Raw genomic sequence first — 24,115 nt, forward strand, 5'->3', positions numbered from 1 at the left:
GTGGTGGCTGGGTTACGCTGGTTATGAGTTATGCTGGGCTGCGTTACATACAATGTCGCGTGGGAGTGGTGATGTTTTGTGGATGGTGCCTGGGTCATGCACGGTCTGATGTGCTCTGAGAGCAAGTTTTTCGGTAGGTACTGATGGATTGCCTTGTCTGGCCATCATGGTGCTATCAAAACCTTGCCGGGTTTGTAGACCCAATCACCCACTCAGCCTGCCCTTCCCGGCTTCATTGTGTGACTTCTTCAGTTTCTAGTTTGCAAATTAGCCTTGTCTCCCACCGTGGTCAGTACTCCATAGCCAGCTCGGTCTTTTATCCCAACCTAGTCTATTTGCCTTTGTGGCTGGCTACGCCAACAGTGAACATGTGCCACCTGCCGTTAGATCAGCCTCACAATTATGGACTGAGTAATTCCGAACTTTATGACCACATCGCCAATGAAACGCTAAGAAACAGCCGAGAAACAACAACCCGGCCCCTGATCACTTTACTCTTCTCTATTGCAAAGTCCTAGACTCTTGGACCAGTCTCGGGTGCAACCTAAAATGGGGCGAGCATTCAGTTCAGTGGACCGCCGTGGCACGATTACGTTGATGTCGTCGTATCAGGCTGCGCTGGTTGGGCAACGACAGCCGGCTCGCCAGCTTCAACCCAAGCCGACCATGGATTGCGAGCGGCGCGGAACGGCCGGAGGTGTTGGTGATTGGGACCGAGGACTGGACCGAAGGCATGGAGGCGCCGGCGCGAGTTGGAAGGAGGTACTTGGCATTGGGAAATATAAACATCGGATATCTTGCTCGCTATGGTTGCTACCGAGTTCCAATCATTACGCCAGGTCGTATTCACTTCTTCGGAGGTGTCGGAGGAGGAGGGTTGGTCGGCTTCCCGCGGGCTTGGTTTCGCAGTTCCTCAATAAAGTACTTTATGAAATTGCTAGATCGGTTGGGCTCGGCTGCGTGCATGTCAACTTCTGGTCGCTGGTTTCGACACAAGTTCCCTTACCCGTCGCCTCTCCCTGCCGTAACGGATCGGCCGGATCACGGCCGTAGCGAATATCTTCGACGGTACGATGTACTCGCCGGACACCTCGATGGAAACCCGGGCTTCGGAGGATCTGTCGAGTGCGAAAAGTCAGCGAGGGAAGACACAGCGAGCGTGGTGGCTATCATGGCGGTCATGGCGATGGGCGTACTTGGCTGACGAGAACATTCTGGAATGGGTTAGCGGATAAACGCCTGAAGAATAGATTCATCGATTATTTGGCATACCTCCAATCGTAGGAACACTTCCCACAACAAACGGCCCCACGGCGCCATCATGGGCTACTTGACTTGGGTGTACGCTAGATGCATTGCATCCACTATTTGTCGATGCTTGGCGCAAGAAGTTCAGGCGGCTCTCCATTGCTGCCCGCCACCAAATGGGATTGCCGCCCCACGTGGAAGCGGGGCAAGGGACCTGAGGGGAAGCTCATCTGCCAAGCAGTCATCTCCAACCGCCACCAACACTCAAGGCCCCGACAACCAAAAAAGGCATGTAAAAAAGAGAGAGGGAGTCTCACATCTCACCAACACACCCGCTCGAAGCTAACAAGTCACACTCTCACACTCGTACTGCAAGCACATCTATTGGCTGCCAGCCTTCCAATACACAGTACTATCGAGACACTTTACCTTCCGATCCTGGCATTGCTTTCGCCCGTCTGTGCGCGTCGGGAATTTCCCAGCTGGTGATGAAGAATGGCGGGCGTGACGGCCCGCAAGCCGAGTGCATTGAGCTTCTCTTATTCTTTATTATTTCTTTCCTCATTTGTTTCTTATGGCCTGGTTTTAACACCGACGCCAGCCGTGATCTTGACATCATTTTGGACGAAAACTACCCAAGACTGCGACTCAATTCCTCCAGTTCCCCCCTGTCAAATACAACCATGGTCGGAGCCTCAATGTTTCGTGATCATCCCCAATGCATTGCACCTCGATACGTCACAACAATGCATTCCTTCCCTTTCTTGCTTTTCTTTGACAGACTGTCTCAAACATGACCTCTCAACTCGGCGAAACAGCCGACTCGGTTATAGTGGCCGGGTCTTCCTGGCCTGAAAGAGGCAAGGGGCGGCACAGTTGACGAGTTGGCCATGCCGGCCCGTCTCTGACCACCCTTCAACAACAGGCAAAACACTGTGGAGCAAACATTGGCAAGGCCAACGGCGTTTCACCAGATCTTACCGCGCTCTCTCTCTGTCGTGATTCGCGGGACGGGAAACCTAATAATAATAACCGTGATATGTGACCACGAACAGGCCGGCCCGGCCAAGGGCTCATGGAGTGTTCAATTTGACACTTTTACGGCTGCGCCCCGTTCAAGAGTTCTTGATGTCATACCTGCCGCCATGGGTGCGGTCGTCTCTCTAAATTGGTGCTCCTGCCATGTCCCTAGCCTGCAACACAACCCTGCAATATCACCTAGTCCATGTGGAGTGTGATGTTTGTTAGACGACGACAAAAATGAAGGTGAGCGAGGACGCCATCAAGCCCGTCGGTCTTACGCTCTTGTATGAGCCAGACTGGCCCATCGACCCAGCAGTTGAGTACGTGACGGCGTCTTGCAATTCCCGAGGACGTCACTGACCGCGGTGGGCACAGCATTGTTCTTGTTCATGGTGTCGGGGGGCATCCTGTCCGATCATGGAAGCTCGAGCCTCAGCAGCAGCAGACACCATCGGCTGCTCCGAAGGCGGCAGCGCCCTACCCAGGCATCCAGAGAAGGCTAACAAAACTACCGCAATCATCACCGTTGCTCCGTTCAAACTCAGAACCCCTACTCTCCAAACCACGGCGGCCTCCGAGCAGATCCAAGACACTGCTCTGGAAGAACTCGACCAAGTCATCATCCAGACTCAACCTCAATGGCTTTGCTGAGCCCATCAAGCCGGTTTTTGGCGGGGGTCCAAAAGGACTCGTGCGCAAGGCGGCAACAATGTCACCGTCGAAACTAGCGATTGGTGGTCTAGCTGACCCTGTCGATCTGTATGCTGAACCCAATGTCGAGTCATACTGGCCGCTCAGTTTCTTGCCTGCGTCGTGTCCCAACGCGCGAGTATTCACCTGGGGCTATCACACACTTGCCGCTGACAAGAAGCCACTCCGCGGTGAGGGCGACATCTTTGCGCATGCAGAGGAGCTGCTAGTTGAGCTCGCGAGCACCAGAGCCGAGATGGGCGCAGGAGCGCGGCCAATAGTCTTTATCGCCCATTCCACGGGAGGACTTCTAGTCAAGGAGGTAATGTGCCCCGAAACTTCCCCACTTGCTCGTCTGATATGTGTAGCTTCTCCGACTGTCCGAAGCCGAGCGCGATGGGCCCCTCAAAGGGATCCTACTATCGACGTCGGCCGTCATATTCCTCGGCGGTCCACATCGCGGCACCGAACATTGCAATTTGGGAGATGCCATCCTAAGCATGGCCAGCATCACTCTACCCATCGACCCCAGTGACCCTGTGCTTCACGAGCTTTGCGGAACCAACAGCGCCCAGGTGGAGCTGAGCCGCCAAACGTTTATACGGTTGTGGAATGATTACAATTTTAAGGTGAAAACCTTTCAGGAGTCCACCATTCCGAGCTACCAGCACCCGGAGCTCAGGGCGGAAACGGTGAGTAGAGCTGCTCATGCGCATTGGGAGACCCTCGCTGAATGACAACAGACAATCCGGCGACTTGCGAGCTTCATTGGAGACCCCAGGGAACATGCAGAGACCATCTACGCCTTGCATGACAATATCTGCAAGTTCGGGTCCGCAGAGGACAGGGGATACCGTGCTTTAGCCAAAACCCTGGCCGCGTTCATCACGGCAGAGGAGGATGGTGTAAGTTCGTTCCGGATGGTGTTGTGTCAATACCTAGCTGACGGTTTCTAGCGTCATGTGCCGAATGTCAAGGAAACTGGTGAGTACCGAATGCACACAGCATACCAAGGACCTCAAGCTGACACGCACAGAATGCCTTTCGGCTCTTGCACAACTGCCATCGGCACCCCCTGAAACCCTCGCACCATCACCCTACCCGGGCAGCTGCCTCTGGCTGGACGACCTGCACGACTTCCAGACCTGGCACCATCGAAACGGGCCAAACAAGCACAAAATTCTTTGGATCCGGGGAGAACCCGGATGTGGCAAAACAGTCCTCCTTAGGTCCCTGCGGAGAAGACTAGAACGGCAGTGGGGGCCAGCCGGCGCCTCGTTCATATGGGCCACGGCTGAGGCTGACAAGGAAACAAAAGACTCACCCGGTCGGCAAAGCACAAGCCTAGCCGGTATCTACCGTAGCATCCTCTCTCAACTTTTCCTTCACGATCCGCGTCTCCGAAGGGCACTCTTAGCGCTGTACAACCAACCACGAAGCGACCCACGCCGGCTCGACGACGCACAGATTGTCTCCTTCTTTGCTGACTATTACGTCAACCAAAAGATTGAGACGGCGACTAGGAGAGCCTTCATTTTCGTCGAAATCGCGGACGATGCATGTCCCAGCTACGTGCACGAGCTGATCGGTCGCTTGTCGCATCTTGCGCACAACTCAGACTTCAGCATCTGCGTTGCGAGCGGCTACCATCCGGAAATCATCGAGGAGGAGAACGTGATCAGCATCCCCATGCACCTGCGCAACACCGACGACGTCCTGCGGTATGTCAACTTGAACTTAGTGGCTGAGTGGGAAGAGAGGAACCGGACCGTCATCCGGATCGGACAGAAGGCGGCGGGCGTGTTCCTGTGGGCGGAGATCGTGGTCAACATCTTGAATGCAGCCATCATGGAGGGCGCCACGCAGGAGATGATCGAGTACACTCTGGAGGAAGTACCCGGTGACCTCCACGGCCTCTACGAGTGGATGCTCTCGACCTTGAACGAGAGAGAGCGAGCCGAGTCGCTGCTTCTCTTCCAGTGGGTGATCTGCGCCGCCGAGCCGATGCGCCTCAACGACCTGTTCCTCGCCATCAGGCTCACCGAACCCAACCCCTTCGCCCTTTTTGAGCGATTAGGCCCGCTCATGGCGTTCGATATCGGGATGCCCTTCTCGATGCGCGAACTCCGCCAACTGCGCAATTCCGAGATCTCCTCCGACACGCCCTACCAATTCCACCGCTGGCTACGAGCTCGCTCCATCGGCCTCCTGGAACTCAAATCCGACACCCACAACAACCGCCAATCTACCGCGAAGGAAACTCTCGGCCTACAGCGCGTCCACACCATCCACGCCTCCGTCCGAAGCTTCTTCCTCTCCGGCCGGGGATTCACCTGCCTCGCCGCCAACAACCCCTCCATCCCCGCCACCCTCCCCATCGCCGACTTCCTCGACATCACCCACTACACCCTCCTCCGCGCCTGCCTGACCTACCTCAACATGCGAGATTTCGAATCCCTCGGCCACGGCGCACGCCGCCGCCGCAAACCCCCCCTCACCACCTCCCTCACCTCCCTCACCTCCCCAACCACCACCACCACCACCCCCTCCCCCACAACCACAACCACCACCCTCCTCAAACTCGAAACCGCCCTCCACTGGCACCCCCCGCCCACCGTCTCCTCCCAACGCCACCTCATCATGTCCGCCCACCCCTTCCTGCACTACGCCGTCACCTACCTCATCCACCACCTCCTCTCCCCGCTGCCCTTCCGCTACTTCCTCCCGCAGCACCCTTTACTCACCACCCTCGCGGCCAACCGCTTCCGCCTGTGGAAGCGCTGGACTTCGTTGTTGGGGACGTATGACCCGGATGTGATTGTTGCGCAGCATGCTGCTGTGGGCGGCGGGGTTGGTGTTGGCGTGGGTGGTGGGGGTGTGGCGGGGTTGTTGAGTCCGGTGTATGGGGCACGGTTTCGGTTGGAGAGGGTGTTGAGGAAGTTGGCGCGGTTGGCGGCCAGTGAGTCGTATGTGGCGAGGAGGAGAGGGGCTGGGGAGCCGGTGACGCCGGTTGGGGTTGTGGTGGCTGGCGGGGAGGGGGGCGAGGGGAGGGGTGCGAGGAACGAGAGGGAGAGGGAGAGGGAGTGGGTGCCGCGGACGCCGCGGTTTCGGTTGCCTGAGGAGTTGACCCTGCCGTTGCCTAGTGTAGGTGGAGGGTTATTGAGTCCTGTGAGGAGGGCGGGGATGAGGGTGACGGATATGGATGTGGTTATAGATATGGATGGGAGGACGAGGGATGGGGGTGGGTTGGCTGTGTAAGATGTGACATGTAAGTTGGTTATGGTTGGGTTTCTTTTGTTGGTTTAGGCGTTTTTTTGGATGGGAAGATTCCATATTTGGTTTTGGTTATTTTACTTGGTTCTAACTGGAATACGATCATGTTAGCCTGCTGCTGATATTTGACCTTTTGTCTTTAATGCGAATGCTTGCTGAGGGGGGGCGCTGTAGTTATTGATTCACCCTAACCCTTATCGCGGTCGCAAGCCACCCCACCACGCCGTCGGCCAAGCGGTCTCTGGCGGCAGAATTGGCTGGATGTGACAACTTTTTGGACTCGACATGTGCTGCTGCTACAACCCGTCGCGTTCCTCGCTGCCGTGTCCCGCCAATCCTTTACACGCCTCTCGTCCCCATGTACGCACTCCGCGGCCATGTGGGCAGAATACTCCTCCCACGCGCAACGCGCTGCGTGGCCGCGCAACAGGCCAACCTTGCCACAGCTACCAAGCCCAAGTGGACTGTAATTCTAAAGGGACAGAACGAGGTTGCCGAAAAACTTTCCAAGGAGGGCTCCTGGTCCGCGATGCGCGGGGGTAAACGCAAGGGGACGAACAAGGATAGACACCGCGTCAACGTCGTCAACGAGGAACTATGCGACGATGTTATCAACTACCTCAAACCAACCCTGGCCCGCCACAAGGGCTGCGATCTCGTCGACATCTTCCCGGGCGTCGGCATCTGGAGCCAAAAGCTGCACGACGAGCTCCAGCCACGCTCGCATCTCCTGATGGAGCCAGACGAAGAGTTCTACAAGCCGTTCCTCGGCCCGCTGCTCGAGCGGCCCGGCACCAAACTCCTCCCCGAGTCCGGCATCGTGTGGGAGCAGCTAAACAGGATCCTGAGCCCGGCGGTGCTGCCGCACCAGGTCGAACGCAAGTACACTTCCGACGAGACACCAGAGCGCAACGACACCCTCCTTGTCACTGTGAATCTGTGCATGTACCCGAAGCGCAAGTTCCGGTCCTTCGAGAGCCTCGCCCAACTCGTGCTCTACCAGCTGCTCGCCGCCATCCGCCAGGGGTCGGTCTTCCAGAAGTACGGCCTCGTGCGCATGTTCATATGGACCGAAGATTCGGAAAAGGGGTCGGTGCTGCCGCGCACGGTCCAGCGGCGGAAGAAGATGGCTATTGAGTCCGAGATATCGACCGACTGGTTGTGCGAGATCGTTGGCGCTGAGGCTGAAGACGCCGCCGAGGTCCGATCCGCCGCCTGGTTCCGCCGCGACGAAGCCCTCAACCACGAGAGCACGAGGCGAACGCTCGAACGGATGCGCCAAACTGGATTCGTGATCCCGCCGGGGCGGGAACCGCAGCATGTGCTAGACTATCTAGCGGCCACGGAACTGGACGGGACGGACCCGCTCGACCCCAAGCGCAATATGGGGCGGCCATTCCTAGCCGAGCTGAAAACGTTGGATGAGGCCTTCCAGGCCGGGGAGTTCGAGAAGAAGTCTGCGGAATACAAGCGTTACAAAACGCTTCAGTATTTGCTGACCCATACCACCAGGCGCTCCGGCATCGTCGTCGAGATGATGAAAGAGTACGATGCGGCCGTCCAGGCTTATATTGATGCCGGCTCGGACGAGCAGCTACTAACGCAGGCCGCCGCACTCGGCTCACAGTGGTCGCAGAAGGTCTACGCGCTCGAGAAAGCTTTCCACAGCGACCTCATCCTCCAGCGCGACAACATACACATCCTCCGACAGGATCCCCCCATCTTGAACTGGGACCGCCGCTACGTCGAGCCCCTGCGCGCGGCCCCGAGCGACTTCTTCCCCCAAGTTCCCTGCGGGCTGCTAGACATCCAGCCCAAGGCGGCACCCTCCATTCTGCGCGACATGGGCCAGAAATCGACCCGCGGCGGCGACACGTTCGACCTGATCTTACGCGGCCTAGTGCAGCGGCCCATCGACCCCATCACGAGGTCGCTCAACAACATCTCGCCCGGCGCCGGCGACGACCTCGTGCCTCGCTGCCCCATCCTCTTCGACCCGCGCCGCGGCGGCGTCCCCCCGGGCCTCGTCGAGCTGTCGCCACGGATTATGACCCAGGAACAGCTCGTCGAGGTCACCGAGGCGTGGATGAAGTGGCCGTTCCGGCCGGGCTATTCGGAACTGGTGTCGCGCACCCTGGAGGATGTCGATATCGATGTGGAAGAGGAGAGGCAGTTCGCTCATCTCGAGTGAGATGATGGCCGGGAACGAGTGGCATGATATGTGTATGTCTGTACTAAAAGATAAAACAGGGCAATGCGGGGGGCGTATTTGCGGGCGTTATTTGACGGTGCATTTGTGACACGGGTAGAGATGTTGGTCTGCATACGGATCGTGGGAGATTTAGATGGTAGTATATAAAACGTTCAGCTTAGATACCAATAAGGAACATCACCCCTCCAAGTTGATGCCCTCAACCTCAAGCCGAGCTGATCAAATCTGCCGACTCTTGACATTAGCTGTACAACGATCATGTAGGCCCGGCGGCAGGTTACTCCGGTCGGAAACTTTGGATCACTTTTTTTTTTTGTCAACATCCAGTGCCTTTGCGCTCGCCATCCCTTGAGTTTCGATGTTTTTTGGATCCCAAATTCACATCAACCTCGACACAAGCCTGATAGATCAAACAAGCTGGTTCTTGACAGGCCAATTGTGACACAAGGTAAGGTTGAATAACACTATGTACTCGAAGCAACGTCCCGCAGCCGCATCTCGTGTAATCCGGGAATTCAGTCGCTTTTTGTATACGATAGTTACGTTATACTCGGCGGATTCCAACCGTCCGCTTCGGAAACTTGGCTTTGGGTTCAACTGCTGTTGTCGTTACTAACCGTGTTTATGGCACTGTTCTGGAGATGCTGTTCCTGGCAGATCGATCTGTGGGACCCCAATTCAGATTGGCGAGTGCAGGGATTCTTGCGTGTAAGTCGTCAACTGCCGGCAGGTACACCCTTCGTACTTGCCTGTGATACACGGCGATATGTGCTTGTACGACACGTGCCTGCCTATTTATGACGCCCACCTTCAGTCTGTTTGCTCGTCGCACGCTACACATTCGTTTCTCTCTCTTCCATCCCACCTCGTCGACCCCCCGTTCCTTTCTTTCCCATTCAATCCTCGGGGAACCTACACGGGTCCTACCCGATCTTGTCCGTATTCCAATCTACAGTCAACAAGACCGATCGACCTCGTTCCCTTCTGTTGCACACCCACGAGCGACAAACGACCGCCAAGCCGAACCTTCGCAACCCTCCCACTCGACGTGGGACCCCGACAAACGGACCTTCCGTCGTCCGCCCCGGCCATGACCATCTAGCAAAATGGCATTCCCTCGTCGGCCATCCACAGTCCTCCGCTATGTCATACCGGCTCTCCTTCTCACCCTCACCCTCTATATCCTCGCCGAGCCCATCGACTTCTCATTGATCGGCCCCCTCCTGCTTTCGACGCCACTGGGTCGCTGGTGCTTCCCCAATGAACACCCCATTGACAAGCTGATCAAGGCGGCCGAAGAAGAGTTCACAACCACGACATCCAAAGAAACCCAGAACCTCGCAGATGCGGCGGCCGCCTACCGCAAACGGCGGGGTCGACACCCGCCCCCGGGGTTCGACGAGTGGCACAAGTTTGCAAAGGATAATAAGAACGCAATCATCGTCGAAGATTTCTGGGACCAGATATACCACGATCTTGAACCGTTTTGGGCCCTCAAACCAGCACAGATACGCCGGAACGCCCGCGAGTTCGAAATGCGCATCGAAGTTCGCGACTACAAAGCCTCCACTGGGAGCGGCTGGTTCTGGACGCAGATCTGGCTGGATATGATCAAAACGATCGAACACTTACTTCCAGATATGGATCTGGCCCTCAATGCGATGGATGAGCCGAGGATGGTGGTGCCGTGGGAAGAGATTGACCGGCATATGCACAAGGCTGTTAAGACGAGGAAGATGGTAGATGTGAAGAAGGTTGTGTCGGAGTTTGGGAAGCTGCCACCGCTTGGACAGGCGCCGCCGGAGAAAGGAGAGGCTCAGGAAATAACCTGGGAGCATGACAGTAGGCTCACCTTATTGTTTGCACCCCTATACGCGATGCGATATGTTAACCTTGGTCGCAGAGCACTACTGGCTCATCGCCCGCCGCGGCTGTCCTCCCACTAGCGCAGCCCAAAAGGCCGCGATCGTAACTGACTTCAATCAGACCCCCGCCATCGCTAGTCCCTTCAGCCTGGCACACATGCAAGACGGCTACGTAGCCAACTACACACTAAGCACTACCGTGTGCCATCAGCCGGACCTGCAAGCCCTCGAAGGTATTTTCGTCGAGCCCCTCAGCGTTTCCGCGACCAAATCCCTCCTACCCATTTTTGGTGGGTCGAAACTGGCCGTCAACAACGATATCCTCCTACCAGCGCCCATGTATTGGAACGAGGAGGAACGCTTTATGGGTGCGGAGGGAGCCTCCATTCCCTGGTCGGCCAAACAATCCACGGCCATTTGGCGCGGTGTCGCGACAGGCGGTACCAACAGGCCCACGAATTGGCGTGCCTTCCAGCGTCACCGCTTCGTCGCCATGAACAACGCGACCCAGTTGAGCCTCACCGCACCACCATCATCGTCACAAACACCCCAGCTCCCACCCAACTTCGCCTTGCCCGACAAGCGTTACCGGCACCTCCCCTCCCCCTCCTCCCCCGCCTTCACGGACTGGATTTCCTCAACCACCTCGATCGCCCTCACAGACCTAATGTGCCTGTACCCGGATGCCAGGCCCAGCTGCAACTATACCGCGCCCTACTTCACCCTGGCCCCGGCGATGCCCATGGCTGAACAATTCCGCCACAAATACCTCCCCGACATCGACGGCAACTCCTTCAGCGGCCGCTACCTCGGCTTCCTGCGCTCCACGTCGCTGCCCATCAAGGCCACACTATGGCGCGAGTGGCACGATGCGCGGCTGGTCGCGTGGAAGCACTTTGTACCGATGGATAGTCGTTTTGGGGACTGGTATGGCGTGTTGGAGTATTTTGTTGGCGTGGGTGGAAAGGGGGGTAGGGATGCCGTCGCGGAGAGGATTGCGAGGGCGGGGAGGGAGTGGGCGGGGAAGGTGCTCCGTCGTGAGGATATGCAGGTGTATGTGCTGAGGTTGTTGCTGGAGTATGCGCGCGTGGTGGATGATAGAAGAGAGGTGATGGGGTGGGTTGGGGATTTGCAGTGAATGCGGTGGCTGCACTACACTTGACAAGCAGAGTTGATCGAGACGTGGTTGACTGGTGGTCTGGTGCTTGCGCCTCCCCCCAGTATGATTGGACGGCGGGACACAAATCACGGGGCATCACGTCAGGGCCATGGATCGGGCTTCCTGCATTTGAGGGCCGTCAGCCGCTGATCATGGGGGTACCAGATCTGGCGTTACAATGTTATCGTAGAGTACAACGGCCAGGCCGAGTTGAGCAATCTTGCCGCGGGTTAGGGCTGCCCTGGGCTTATCTCCTTCGGTTTTTCTCCTTTCCGAGGATGGCGGCCGAACCCCCATTCCTTACATCTCCGGGTCATCCCGCTATGAACGCAGTCCGGTGACACAAGTCACCTCAAAAACCCGCATTCCAGATCCCAGCCAGATTGAGCGCATTCTCTTACCTAAGAAACGAACCCCGTGGTCGTCACTCAGCGGTAAGCCTGACGGCCGCAGCGGGCGTTGCGAAGCGAGGAGAAAACGGTGAAAGGAATACGCGGCCGTGAGTGGTGGTTGCGGCCTGCGGGTGGGCCGTCGATTGCCGGCGGTATCCGCCCAAAATTAACGCCTGCCATTAACTGCAATCGCACTTATAACTTAACGGCAGTCGCCTCCGAGATGATGTCGTACTAGACGCTCTGCGGCCACCGAACCCTCTCCACGTGAGTGATTTTGACGGCATAGGCGCTGACAAGGGGAGAAGAGAAAAAATCAGGGATGCGAGCGATGGAAAAGGACCGAGCGACTGGCTGCTGGCGTGTTCGTGGTGTCTGAGTGGATCCCTGGCCGGGTCCGTTGGGGAGGTATAAATTCTAGCCTTTATCTTTCTTTCTTTGCTCGCTGATGGGGGTTGTTTGTTGTTTCTTTTCTGTAGACAACGAACTTAACCCTCTCACCAATGGTTGCTGCGTAGACTTCCTTTTACTGGTTTATTCTTCTTGTTTCGCTTCTGTGCTTCTCTAGCAAACATTAACATTAACAACATCGAGCTCGCTTCATCTTACACTCCGTCGGCCTCTCTCTTGCTGTGCCATAATCAGCCGGCCCAATCCAACAGACTCAGGTGGGTGTGTTTCGAGGTTCTATTGTTGGCTCCTGTTTCACCCCTCGCGCATCGATTGCAGCCCGCACAAACTCGGCCCCACCGGCTCAGCCGGCCGCCAAGGCGCTTAGCCTTCCGGGGCGGGAACCCTTGGCATGAAGTCACGCAGATCTGCACTACCGTACCGAAGCCCAGGTTTCCCTGCTTGACATGTGCCATGTGACATGGTGGTGAGGGTTTGGTAAATCCAGGGAGCCAGGCTCAGCCAGCCAAGGGCAGCGATAAGCCGGTATCTTTGTTGATGGCTTTTTTTGGAAGGGAGGGGTTTTTTGCTTTTAATGGGAGGGTTCGGTTCTGACAGTTCCCAGATCTCTTCAGCAAGCAGCAAACAGCGTCTGTCGAATTCCCAAGAACCCTTCCCCTGACATCACTCCCGTACCGTACCCTCCGTACTTGCGCATTTCATGTCTCCCTCCCGCGTCAGCGACCACAGCGAGGACCCGCTCGCGACTCAGGCCTCCACCAAATCCACCCTGCGCTGCTTCGGCAAGATGAACACCTCCATGATCGAGTCCAAGTTCCTCAGCCACCCAGAAGATCTCGGCATCGTCGCCGTCGGCTTCTCGGGCGGGCAGGGCAAGCCGGGGGTGGACGCGGCGCCCACGGCGCTGATCGAGTCGGGCCTGCTGACGCAGCTGCGCGACGAGCTGGGCTACAACCTGCACGGGCACGACGCCGTGCACCTGTACCCGGACCTGGTGGCCACCTCGGCCGACCAGGACCCGCCCCACCGCGGCATGAAGAACCCGCGCTCCGTCTCCGCCGTCACCCGCCGCATCGCCGACCAGGTCTACTCGCACGCCCGCGAGGGCCGTCTCGTCCTCACCCTCGGCGGCGACCACAGCATCGCCATCGGCACCATCGCCGGCAGCGCAAAGGCCGTGCGTGAACGGCTCGGTAGGGACATTGCCGTCATCTGGGTCGATGCGCACGCCGACATCAACACCCCCGAGACCAGCGACAGCGGGAATGTCCACGGTATGCCGGTGAGCTTCCTGACGGGGCTCGCGCGGGAGGAGAAGGAGGAATTCTTCGGGTGGCTGAAGGACGAGCACCGGATCAGCGTGAAGAAGCTGGTGTACATCGGGCTGCGCGACGTCGATGCCGGGGAGAAGAAGATCCTGCGGGAGAACGGGATCAAGGCCTTCAGCATGTTTGACATTGACAGGTGAGCAATGCCAGAGGAATAAATCCCCAATGCATAGACCCCAGCTAACCTCGGTTTTTTTTTTTTTTTTTTTTGCTCAGGCACGGCATCGGCCGCGTCGTAGAGATGGCGCTCGCGCACATCGGCAACGACACCCCGATCCACCTATCCTTCGACGTCGACGCGCTCGACCCCATGTGGGCGCCCTCGACGGGCACCCCGGTGCGCGGCGGCCTGACCCTTCGCGAGGGCGACTACATCTGCGAGTCGGTGCACCAGACCGGCAGCCTGGTGGCCGTCGACCTCGTCGAGGTCAACCCGCGCCTGGCGTCGGATGTCGACGTTGGTGCCCACGAGACCGTCCGCGCTGGCTGCTCTATCGTCCGCTGCGCGCTCGGCGAGAGCCTGCTGTGAGGCGGGGTGGTGGTTGGGGGAAGATGATGGGTAAAACGCGAGCGGATTGCGGCACGGGTTTGGTGGGCTTAAGTTAGATTTTACCGTCACATACAGACTTATGGATGTCACGGCGCACAGCGGCGGTTCACACGGCGGGTTGGACTGGGATTTGGGTTATCGCGGGACGAAAGAATATTTCTGGATGACTTTTTCGGCGTGCTCCACGATTTGTCGTCGATGTCTGTATCTACATTATACATGTGCGTATGTCATAGTAGAGTGAGTGCGAGGTGGCTACAGGATCTATACATACATAGTTACCTATAGAAGCACCATGAGAAGCACAAGAACGACTTTACGCCGCATATGTAACCCGCCGGTACGATAGTTAGCAGCCTGCACGCCGTCCCAAGTTATTCATCGCCGCAGGGGGATCTCTCGGGCAGTTCCTCGATGGTTTCATGTGGGTGCCCCCGCCACGGCATTTTTAGGGAGCCCGGCCAGCGCCAACCACCAACCAACAGCCTGCAGCCCCACCACCCCGCGCCCACCAAATGCACGCATGAACCACGAACCAGCCCGATCTCGCAAGCCTCATCGGCCGTGATGAGTTGTCGATGATGATCCGGGTGAGCTGTGAGCTTTTTGACTTGGATGACCTGTCATATTGGGCCTATTTCTGCCCAATCGTCCGATAGAATTGAAATTGAACCCCCCTCTTCACTTTTTCTGCACTTTCGCCTTCTCCATTGTCTTCGCCTTGCGCCTTGTCCCGCAACTCCAATTCAATCAACCCCTGCCCCCCACGGTGTGATCCAAGTCAGGCACCGATAGGGATAACGGGTCTGCCAAGCCAAGGTCTTCGAGCTCCCGCACTTCGAATCAACGAGTCTGGCGTCGGCGGGCGCGGCGCGGAAATCCTCGAGGAACCAACACTTCTCCTGTCGCATCCGTCGCATCAGGTCGCACTCCCTCTCAGAGGCAACTCGTCTTTCCTCATTGCCGCTTTGCGTTCCTTTATCTCATCGTCCTCTTCCCCAGCCGACCTGTTTTCCAGACCCGGCCTCTTTTCCCAGCCACCGCACCAAGCTTTGCTCCACGGAATTGTGGGGAACGCGTCAACACCAAACCAAACGGAACCGATTGCTGCTCTCAGCTTGTCGCCAACCTCTTGATATCCGTACCTCCCCACATCCTCCCGACGACGTGGCGCCTGCTCCTCGTGCAACCAGGCGAGGCATTTGCCTCACTGCAAAAGTTTAGCAGAGGCCAGTGGCCTGAGGCGATACGGAATTATTTTTCTGCGGGCTGGTCTTGGGCATCGTTTGCGCTCGAGGGCTTCTGCGACTCGCACGTCGAGACAAGCCATTGTGCGACAGTGCAGATTGACAACGCATTGGACAGCCACGCAGCAATCAAGTACGAGAAGGGATTGCGCAACACCGCGACACCTCTCCTCCATCGTCACCGCTTTCAAGCACCCGTTCACCTCCCGTCAACCTTCAGACGGCCCCGCCCTCCCCGGCGATCCACCACCGCACGAACCGGAACCCGGAGCACGACCCGGCCCCGGAGCCGAAGCCGAAGCCGCATTCCGAACCTTAAACACCGACCCGCCAAGGTCCGCATCCGAGCACTGACCCTGTGATCACGATCCATCACCCCGATAGACCATCGCCATGGCGTCCACAGTAACGAGCGGCTCGCTCGTCTACGAGCGCCGCGTCATCGAGCGCGTCCACAAATACCACTGGCCGGCCGTCCAGCTCAACCTCTGGATGCTGATCATGTTGGTCGCTTCCTGCCTCATCATTGGCGTGTTTGCGACCTTTATCCAGATCCAGCAGGTCCTCTTGCTGCCAATACCATGGTGCGTCCACCCTTCTACATCCCCCCTCCCAACTCACCCCGCCCCTACACCACAAATCACCCGCTAACACCACTCTCCCCCCCCATCCAGGTACTTCCCCTACTACATAACGGTGGCCTCCCTCAACGTCGCCTTCATCCTCGTCCTGCTGTGGCTCATCTTCCAGCGGCGGCTGCTCCCGTCGATCGTCATGATCGGGGGCTTCATCCTGTTTGTGCTGTGGCTGGTCGGGCTGGTCGTCGTGTCCATCCAGCTGTGGGGGCCCGACGGCTCCGTCAGCTCCACCTGCAACCTGTTTGTGTTTGGCGCCGACCCCCAGCCGACCGGCCAGACGCTTGAGACGCTGGCCTGGCTGCAGCAGCGTGGTATTTGCCAGAGCTGGCAGGCGGTGTTTGCGTTTGGGCTGGTGGGGCGCGATTTTCTTGCTGTGGATTATGGTTATTGGCGTATCAGGTGTTTGGCGGATGATTCGTGATGTGATTGATGTATGTGCGGCGGGGTGTTTTGGTGAGGATGTGATCTTTTGGAGATGCCAAAGCCTGTGCTTTGGGAATTTTGGGGGGGCTATTTACCGTTTGTTGGGTATTCCTGTGCTTATTTTGGACCTTTCCCCATGCATAGATAGACGGAGTTGGGTTCATGGGGGACATTTGTGTTGGCTGATCTAAGCGTCAGCTGGTGTCGGGAGTTTATGACTGACATGTGTACATATTGTGGAATGAGTTCGAGCGCTGAGGCAACGACAGATGGGTGGGATGGGTAGGGCACTCATGCTTAATGTGAATCGAAATATCCAGCAATTGTTTCCAACGGCAGGGGTATAAAAGGCGCTTCAACACAACTGAACTCTATTCAACACCTGAGCTCGAAACAGAACAAAACTAAGCCAAACAACAGATCCCCAACGGGCAAGATCTGCAAAAACGACACGGACTTGGGGCGGACCCTTAGTCTTCTAGCAAGCTGTCCTTAGTAGCCAGTGGGCTCTGCAACATCTCGTCAGTCATGCCCCGGACACTGATACACAAGTACCACACTCTTCGGGGATGAATAGCGACATACCTTGTTGCTGGCGGTCCCTGAACTGCTGCTTGGTGAACTGGGTGGCGGCCATGTTGGCTCCCCTCTGCGCATAGGGCTCAAGCCTTTGGCCCTGAGGGCCCATCTTGCGAACGGCGACTACACACAACAACCACATTAGTAACCGGAACAACCACCACAACAACAACAAGCAACAACACCCAAAACACAAGCCAAGCATCACCACAAAACAGGGAGAAGAAGAAAAAAAAAAAAAAAAAAAGGCCACTCACAATTCGCCGCGGACCCAGCCAGCGCCTGGTTCGCCGCCAGGCTGCGCACGAACTCCGGGTCGTTGGGGTCGCCGCCGTACTGCTTGCGGAAGTCCTCCTGGTACTTCTTCTGGTTCGCCAGCGCCGCCTCGGTCGGCTGGTACCCGACCTTGCCGCCCTGTACCGTCTGCTGCACGGGGCGGGGGGCGAAGCCGGCGCCGCCAGCGCCGCCGGTCTTCTTGGACTTCTTTTTTCCGAAGAGGCCGCAACCCATTTTGGTGGTGGTTTTGCGGGGGTTGGGGGTGGTTGGTTGGTGAGTGGGTGGGTTTGGTGTGAAGGGGGTTGGTTGGCTGGCTGGCTGGCTCTTGATATGTAGCACGGAGAGAAGGGGTTGTAGTTGTCGAGATGAGGACTGGAAAGGGAGACCCCACTCTGGAGGGGGTGGTAGGGTTCCAGGGTTGTTATACGAATTGTTGGCTGAATGAGCTGAGCTGAAGCATCGAAGTTCGGATCTGCTCACACGGGTGCCTAGCACTCTCTGCGTTTGCTGCTTCGAGGGTGAGGCCGCTGCGGGCGTGAGACAGGTCCACGGCCTGCAGCCCGCGTCGAGTCCGGATGCGCAGCCTCTGTGGAGGCCCGCTGGCGTGCAAAAACAAGCTTTCCATTCCAGCCACAGATGTATTCCTCTGGACATATGCCCGTTCCTTTTCTCTCAGCAAATTACTCGAGTTTCACGAATGCGAGCCACATGATACAGTTACTCGGGTTGGTCAGCGCCGTGTTTGAGACCCGAATGCGGCCGGTATTGCGGCCGGTATGAGCCGGTATTGTGGCCGGGCTCAGTACCCGGGATCGGGCCGGGTCTTGGCGTTCTATTTATGGGAATCTGAAAGCGGCGATCGACGGAGCTGACAGGGATGGGCTGAGGTAAACACCACGACTGGCAATCCTGCTCGAGGCTGTAAACATTCCCTCATCACCTTTCATAAAGCCTCACTAGATCCGCCCCGATCCCCAAGTTCCTTCACATAGTCAAGAAGGTCCCATGTAAGCGCCAGGCATTATACTCTCCACAGGTAAGTTCTACCTGAAGGTCTAGACCGTATAGGCCAGTCTTCCTATCAGGCTATCACCAACCCAATGTCGAGCCGAGTGCACTAGAGGGTTGGCACGTGTGGAGAATGAAATTACACGTGCTGTGAATCACGAGCTATCCAGCTGTACGACCCTATTACAGATGGGTAGGTCAGATCCTGCTGTACCAACCATACCTAGGTAGATTAGTCTGATTGCTATTCTTTCAACGGAGCGGATTATGTCATCGTTGCAAATACACGAAACGTGAATGTGAGTTTCGGTTTTAAGGGCATTTACCTCTGCTTGCAATTATATTTGCTATTAAACTTGAAGCTCGACATAACTGCTTTGAAATTGAGCGTGTCAATCAATTCCTAATACCGACCAGAGGACGAGGTCTACGCCAGTTGATACTCAGATGTCCCCTTGCCCCGGCCAACCTGGCTTTGTAAAACCAAAACGTGGATGATGATAAAGGAGAATAGGTCACGGAGTACACAAATATTGTTCCCTCGGCGAACCCCCTTTTCATAGCCGTGCGTTGATTGTGTTGCCGGGCGTCGCTTGAGGCCGCCTAGATACATAAACAACAGGCTGGCAGTAGCAATGACTACATGTACCTTATCTCTAGGTAAAGAGGTCTTGTGGTCAACATTGATGTCGATGTGGTTATTCTTTCTATGTCCAAAAACATCACGCCTCTCCCTCAACATTCATCCGATCTCAGTTCGGAAACGTGCGCAACCGCATGACGTTTTTATAGTGATGTGTTTTCTGGGTACCTGTAGGCCTGATTTTGCTCAAAGCCAAACTTGCCAGCAAATATCTGCAAGGCTTTGCACATGACGACTGTGCCCGACCATTGAGCCCTAAAACCTAGGACACGGTCCTCCAGGTGCGACGTTAACGCATATATAAAGTACCTACATTTCATCGCCTTAGTTCGTTATCCATCGCTCTGCTTGCCCACAAAAAGGCCACGCCATACTTCCAACAACCCGCTTCTAGCTTCAGTTTCACGAGCTACCTTTACCCACCCAGGTATCTGCGTTTCGCCTGCTCATCGCAATACTTGTTTCATATTTTATTCGACACTCCGCAGACATGGAATCCCCTTCCACGTCCTCTACAAAATGCAAGTGCCTCCCCCCAGACTTTACGCCGCTCGGGAAAGGCTGCAAACAACCCGACGAGTGCCTAGGCCCAGGGGGCGCTGGTATCGGCGACTACTGTGAAAGTTGTTTTGTAAGTTTACCCCCCAGCGAACCTTAACTTTGACCTTGTTACGGTTCTAACATGCGAATTACTCAGGACAACAAATGCCGACGTCAAGCAATGGAGGCTTTTCAAAAGGCGAAGGACGTAAACTGGAGACAGAAAACGTCCCGGCGCAAATGTAAATGCGCCCACGACAATATTATCGGTTGCGAGTCACCAGCACACTGCGAGGGATTCGGCTGTGGAGAGGGAGGGTTCTGCCACGAATGCGAGGTAAGTTTCCCGGTGTTTAGATACCTCTGCTATTTGCAGTATACCTTATATATCCGTATGCTAACGGTTTGTTTGCCCCGTTTGTACAGATCCGTTCCTGTAGAGCCCAATATATCAACACTTGCAGGTACTTTAAACAGATCTCTAGAGCGACCGGGCTCTTTATGATCGCCGAAAGGGCAAAGGACAGGTCTCCCGTGACCAGCGCCAGTTCCAACCCCGCGTCTGCATCAACCTCCAGGCACACCGAGCGGGGGGATCGACTACACAGTAACCCCGTCGCTTCCTACCGGCAACGCCCCCTCGCCCCCCACGAGCAGCCGAGCCAACCCCACAGCGACCCCATCACTTTCTACCGGCACTCCGCGCCCCCGTCCAGCGACCATGCCGGACAGGCAGACGAACCACACGGTGGCCCCAGCACCTCCCACCACCAACCCGCGCACCTCCCAACCACCAACCACACCTCGCCGGCGGCTCAGCTCTCCGGCGCGCCCACCACCGCCTACCAGCAACCCCCTGCCGTGCCCCCAACCACCGATGACGCCGCCCCCCAAAAGCAACAACTCCCCTATCCAGAACTCCAACCAAAACCACAACCGGACACCCCCCTCCCACCTCTAACGGCCCGGGAAGAGCCACCCCAAACGACATACGACAACACCACCAACAACACCACCAACAACGACACCACCAACGACAACAGCCCCCCCAGCCTCTTCTTCCCAGCCCCCAGCGACGGTGTGGGTGTAGGTGTCGACAGCGTGCTTAGCGACCACCACCCGTGTGTCTGCCAGGGGACATGGACGTGCCGGGCGGGGGGCCTGTGCGAGGAGACGATTATGTTTGTGGAGGGGGACTTGTGTAGCTTGTGTGAGGTGAGTTTTTGCGGCTGCGCTGCCCGTACCTTGATTTCGTGTTGCGCTGGTTATTTTGGTCGTTGTTGTTGTTGAGGTTGGCTGGTGGTTTGGTGGTTTGGTGGTCTTGGTTTGCTGACGGATGGGCGCTGGGGTGGTAGATCTTTGAGTGTGGGCGGTGGGACGAGCCGGGGATGTGAAAGGGGGTTGGGATCGGTCGTGTTGGGGAGAGGGGGGTGTTAGGGGGTGGGGAGACCGTCGTTTTTGGAAGGTCGTGGTGTATTTATTTGTGTACATACATTGACTGCTAAGCGATGTGGATTTTAGGGGTCGCCGAGAGGTCAGGTACCTCGAGTTGGACAACACTGGTTTTGGTGAGGAGCCGACCTGGTATGGCCTAGGTTGAGGCGTTTGAGGGCCGGAAGGCCGGAGCCCTGCTCTTGCAGGTGGCTGATTTTTGGAATAGATTTTCTAAATCAAGCGTGTTTTGGAATCGGGGCTTTTCTTCATTTCTTTTTTTGATGAAGTCGTGGATATGGCAAGCTCATTGTAAGCTCAAGTCAGCGTGAATGTATTGTTGTCAATACCACGAGGTCACTTTACCCCCCGATACCGAGTCTGGAAAACTCTTGACGGCTCGCCCTTTACTACTCAAGTATCACCCCGATCAAAGAAAAGGAGCAGCTCTGAGCCAGTGAGTGGGAGGTTAACCGTCCGTCGCCGGCCTGGAGCCTTCCCTTGAACTGACAATCATCCGCTCCTACCTTCGCAAGCGGTTACTCTGCGGCTTAGAGGAAGGAATGCCTTTAACAAAATAAGCAATTCGGGTTTTTAAACTGAATAGACAGGCGTAAGCTAATATCGTCACTCGTGAATCCGCTTTAGACTCTGCGAAGTATCTAGGTATCATTGCTTTCTTACACCCACAGCTGGTCACAGACACCTTTAACGTCAGGAATGCGATAGCCTAGCCCCCAGCCTTGGCTCTTCAAGTGGCAACCATAACATACGCAATTGGCTACCATCACACACTACCAGTAAAGGAACGATGTCGAGCAAGCAGTGTTTCTGCCTACTGCCCGAATTAGCATACTACTGCCAAAACAAATTGTATTGCGAAAGAATAACAAGTCCCAGCAGTACCATTCACTGCAAAGGATGCGTAGGTTCTTCCCCAGCCCCTGTCTTTCACGTTCAATGCAGCTGACTCCTTTTCCCAACCTAATCTAGACCCAGAAGTGTGTCTCCGGCGGCGACAGGAGCGGCACCACCACCACCACTCATGCCCTTCCAAGTGCTTTCACTGCTTTTGCAACTAATTTAGCCCCCCGTTGCAAGTGCAAAAGCTCGGGCGGTTGCCGGCGACCCGACTTTTGCCTAGCGGTAGCATCGAGCTCGGGACCGGGCCAGTACAGCGACTGCTGCGCAGGTTGTGTGAGTTTCGTCTTCTCTTGCCCGTGTGATCAGCAACGCAACGCCTATCCCATATTAATATTTCGTGTTCGATTTCTCTAGGATGGCATTTGCAACGCGAGAATCTTTACCTTCAGCCCCCTCCCCCGCATCCGAGGATCTAGAAACCCGTGCAAATGCCGTAACACATTCTCTTTCTGCCGGGCCATGGAACAGAACAGGGAGTGCGAGAAAAAGGCCCACACGGGCAAGCAGATTATTGCCAAAGCTGCTTGGTGAGTTATCCCCTGATATGAGCCCGGCCTCCGCCTCCCGAAGGAGACTGGATGAAGGATGATGAGGTTGATACGTCCTTGTCTTTCTAGGTTGCTAATTGCCCCCAACATGATACCCAGAACTCTGTGGCACCACTTGGGTCCGCTACGGCCGCTGCACCAGAGCGGTCATGTCTGTGCGTTATATGCCATCTTTCGTGCAAAGTCAGTTCAAGGTGCCTTAGGACGGCTGTCCAAAATGAGCTCTACTGCACCAACTGCCAGGTGAGTTTGCCTGTTTTATTCGGGACCATTGCTGTAGCCGAGTACAGAGGTAATCGCCATTGACAATGTTAATAGGGCCACTGCTCTTCGCCTCTTGACTCTTCTTGAAAAAGGATAGGAGGCTGGGTACCTGGTAATGGGAAAGATGATCTGCATTTTGAGGGCGAGCCAAGGTTACTTAGCACCTTCGAAATCTTAGATAGGTACACAGAGACTCGGGCAGTCCTAACCACGAAAACTCTTCCGGTCTTACAAGCTACTCTTGTGAAAAGTGAGAGATCCAGGGTGATTTTCAAGGTCGTTTTCAAGATATTTTGCCAAAGTTAGTTTCTAGTGACGTCTCAAACCTGGTATCTAGGGTTGTTTGAGTGTCTGGTAGTGTACAAGTATTCGTAGATAGGTAGCTTGTGTTCACTTCACAACTTCACAATCGATGTTTTGGTTCTGGAATACGGTATTGGTATGTACATCTGTAACTACAGATTACAGTGGCCTTACCTTAAGCAGTGGAACCGGGGTGATGGTGGGGTTGCGCACGAGGCCCGAAAAGGGACCACGTCCCCCCGGAGCTTTTTGGGCGTCTCGACCACCCTGGACCAGACGAAGCCAACCGAGCACCGAAAGCGCGCGACAAACTCCAGGATTTAAGCCAAGGTGCGACTGCGACCCAAGCTCAGCAACGACCTGCCAGACCCCAAGACTCGAACCGCGCATTGTTGATGTCCAACCCTGAGCCGGGATACTATGCCTTTTAGACAGAGGCCTCTACATACTCGATTCAATTGACCATGAAGCCCTGACGACCACAAGCCCCAAACAATTGGCCTATGTACTTGCGCATCCGCCCAACCCTGTTGCTGCTGCGATTTCCACACCCCGAATCCTTGACGGCTGCCCCAACACGCCGACATGGACGACCACGATGAGGGCCGTCAGCCCGTCTCCCGACCATCCACCGCCCGAAAACTCGATTCCGATGACGACCCCATATCCCCCTCAAAACAAAACGTCGAGCAACACCGCCCTACCCCCGACGCCGCCTCCCTCAGGCCCGAGAACATCCCCCCGCTCCACCCACCCTCCCTCGCCGTCCCCGAAAGCAGCTACTTCGAGAGCCCCAGTATGAACCTCAGACACTCCGACTCCCAAGCCGAGATTATCGTCCGCCAGCACCTGCAGGATTTCGAGTCGAGCTTCACCGCCCCACTCTCGCCCCTCCCGGCCACCAAGGACGGCCTCGACGACACCTTCGCTTTTGATTCGCCTTCCAAGAAGCCTGTCTCTGAACGTCCCGCTCCGAACGCCGATGAGTCAACCGACCAGTCGCAGGTGCTGCCCACGCGAAGCCGCACCGTATCCTCGCACGTCATATGCTCCCGATGAGTCCAGCCTGCAATCGTCTGTGGCGGACTGATCCGCAGAAAATGTCGGGAACGGCACGGCGTCTCTGGAGGCATTCTCATC

General features: G+C 56.4%; 7 protein-coding genes across 7 annotated transcripts in view; 6 read left to right on the plus strand and 1 right to left on the minus strand.

Moving 5' to 3' along the window:
- Positions 1 to 2,508: 2,508 nt before the first annotated feature.
- CHGG_00363 (uncharacterized protein) lies at positions 2,509 to 8,425 on the plus strand (the record flags this gene model as incomplete). The annotated part of the gene is made up of 8 exons (XM_001219583.1): positions 2,509 to 2,591; positions 2,647 to 3,190; positions 3,330 to 3,653; positions 3,705 to 3,866; positions 3,918 to 3,945; positions 3,998 to 5,927; positions 6,110 to 6,229; positions 6,445 to 8,425. The coding sequence occupies 8 exons, from the start codon at positions 2,509 to 2,511 to the stop codon at positions 8,423 to 8,425; spliced, it is 5,172 nt and encodes a 1,723-aa protein (XP_001219584.1).
- Positions 8,426 to 9,552: 1,127 nt separating this feature from the next.
- Positions 9,553 to 11,449, plus strand: CHGG_00364 (uncharacterized protein; the record flags this gene model as incomplete). The annotated part of the gene is made up of 2 exons (XM_001219584.1): positions 9,553 to 10,288; positions 10,350 to 11,449. The coding sequence occupies 2 exons, from the start codon at positions 9,553 to 9,555 to the stop codon at positions 11,447 to 11,449; spliced, it is 1,836 nt and encodes a 611-aa protein (XP_001219585.1).
- Positions 11,450 to 12,973: 1,524 nt separating this feature from the next.
- CHGG_00365 (arginase) lies at positions 12,974 to 13,741 on the plus strand (the record flags this gene model as incomplete). Its single annotated transcript, XM_001219585.1, has 1 exon — positions 12,974 to 13,741. One exon carries the CDS (start codon positions 12,974 to 12,976, stop codon positions 13,739 to 13,741), a length of 768 nt encoding a protein of 255 aa, XP_001219586.1.
- Positions 13,742 to 15,791: 2,050 nt separating this feature from the next.
- Positions 15,792 to 16,457, plus strand: CHGG_00366 (uncharacterized protein; the record flags this gene model as incomplete). Its single annotated transcript, XM_001219586.1, has 2 exons — positions 15,792 to 15,982; positions 16,073 to 16,457. The coding sequence occupies 2 exons, from the start codon at positions 15,792 to 15,794 to the stop codon at positions 16,455 to 16,457; spliced, it is 576 nt and encodes a 191-aa protein (XP_001219587.1).
- Positions 16,458 to 16,929: 472 nt separating this feature from the next.
- Positions 16,930 to 17,548, minus strand: CHGG_00367 (uncharacterized protein; the record flags this gene model as incomplete). Its single annotated transcript, XM_001219587.1, has 3 exons — positions 16,930 to 16,937; positions 17,045 to 17,161; positions 17,296 to 17,548. 3 exons carry the CDS (start codon positions 17,546 to 17,548, stop codon positions 16,930 to 16,932), a joined length of 378 nt encoding a protein of 125 aa, XP_001219588.1.
- A 1,907-nt stretch (positions 17,549 to 19,455) lies between these two features.
- On the plus strand, positions 19,456 to 20,899 carry CHGG_00368 (uncharacterized protein; the record flags this gene model as incomplete). Its single annotated transcript, XM_001219588.1, has 4 exons — positions 19,456 to 19,596; positions 19,790 to 19,842; positions 19,991 to 20,720; positions 20,861 to 20,899. The coding sequence occupies 4 exons, from the start codon at positions 19,456 to 19,458 to the stop codon at positions 20,897 to 20,899; spliced, it is 963 nt and encodes a 320-aa protein (XP_001219589.1).
- A 2,661-nt stretch (positions 20,900 to 23,560) lies between these two features.
- The window catches only part of CHGG_00369 (uncharacterized protein), a gene marked incomplete at both ends in the record, with an annotated part of 5,583 nt that continues 5,028 nt past the window's right edge, over positions 23,561 to 24,115 (plus strand). The window contains one exon of the mRNA XM_001219589.1: positions 23,561 to 24,016. Coding sequence (XP_001219590.1) covers positions 23,561 to 24,016 — 456 coding nt within the window. The remainder of the gene's footprint in view (positions 24,017 to 24,115) is intronic.

The sequence above is a fragment of the Chaetomium globosum genome, genomic scaffold, assembly GCF_000143365.1.
Source record: "Chaetomium globosum CBS 148.51 scaffold_1 genomic scaffold, whole genome shotgun sequence".
NCBI classification, from domain to species: domain Eukaryota; kingdom Fungi; phylum Ascomycota; class Sordariomycetes; order Sordariales; family Chaetomiaceae; genus Chaetomium; species Chaetomium globosum.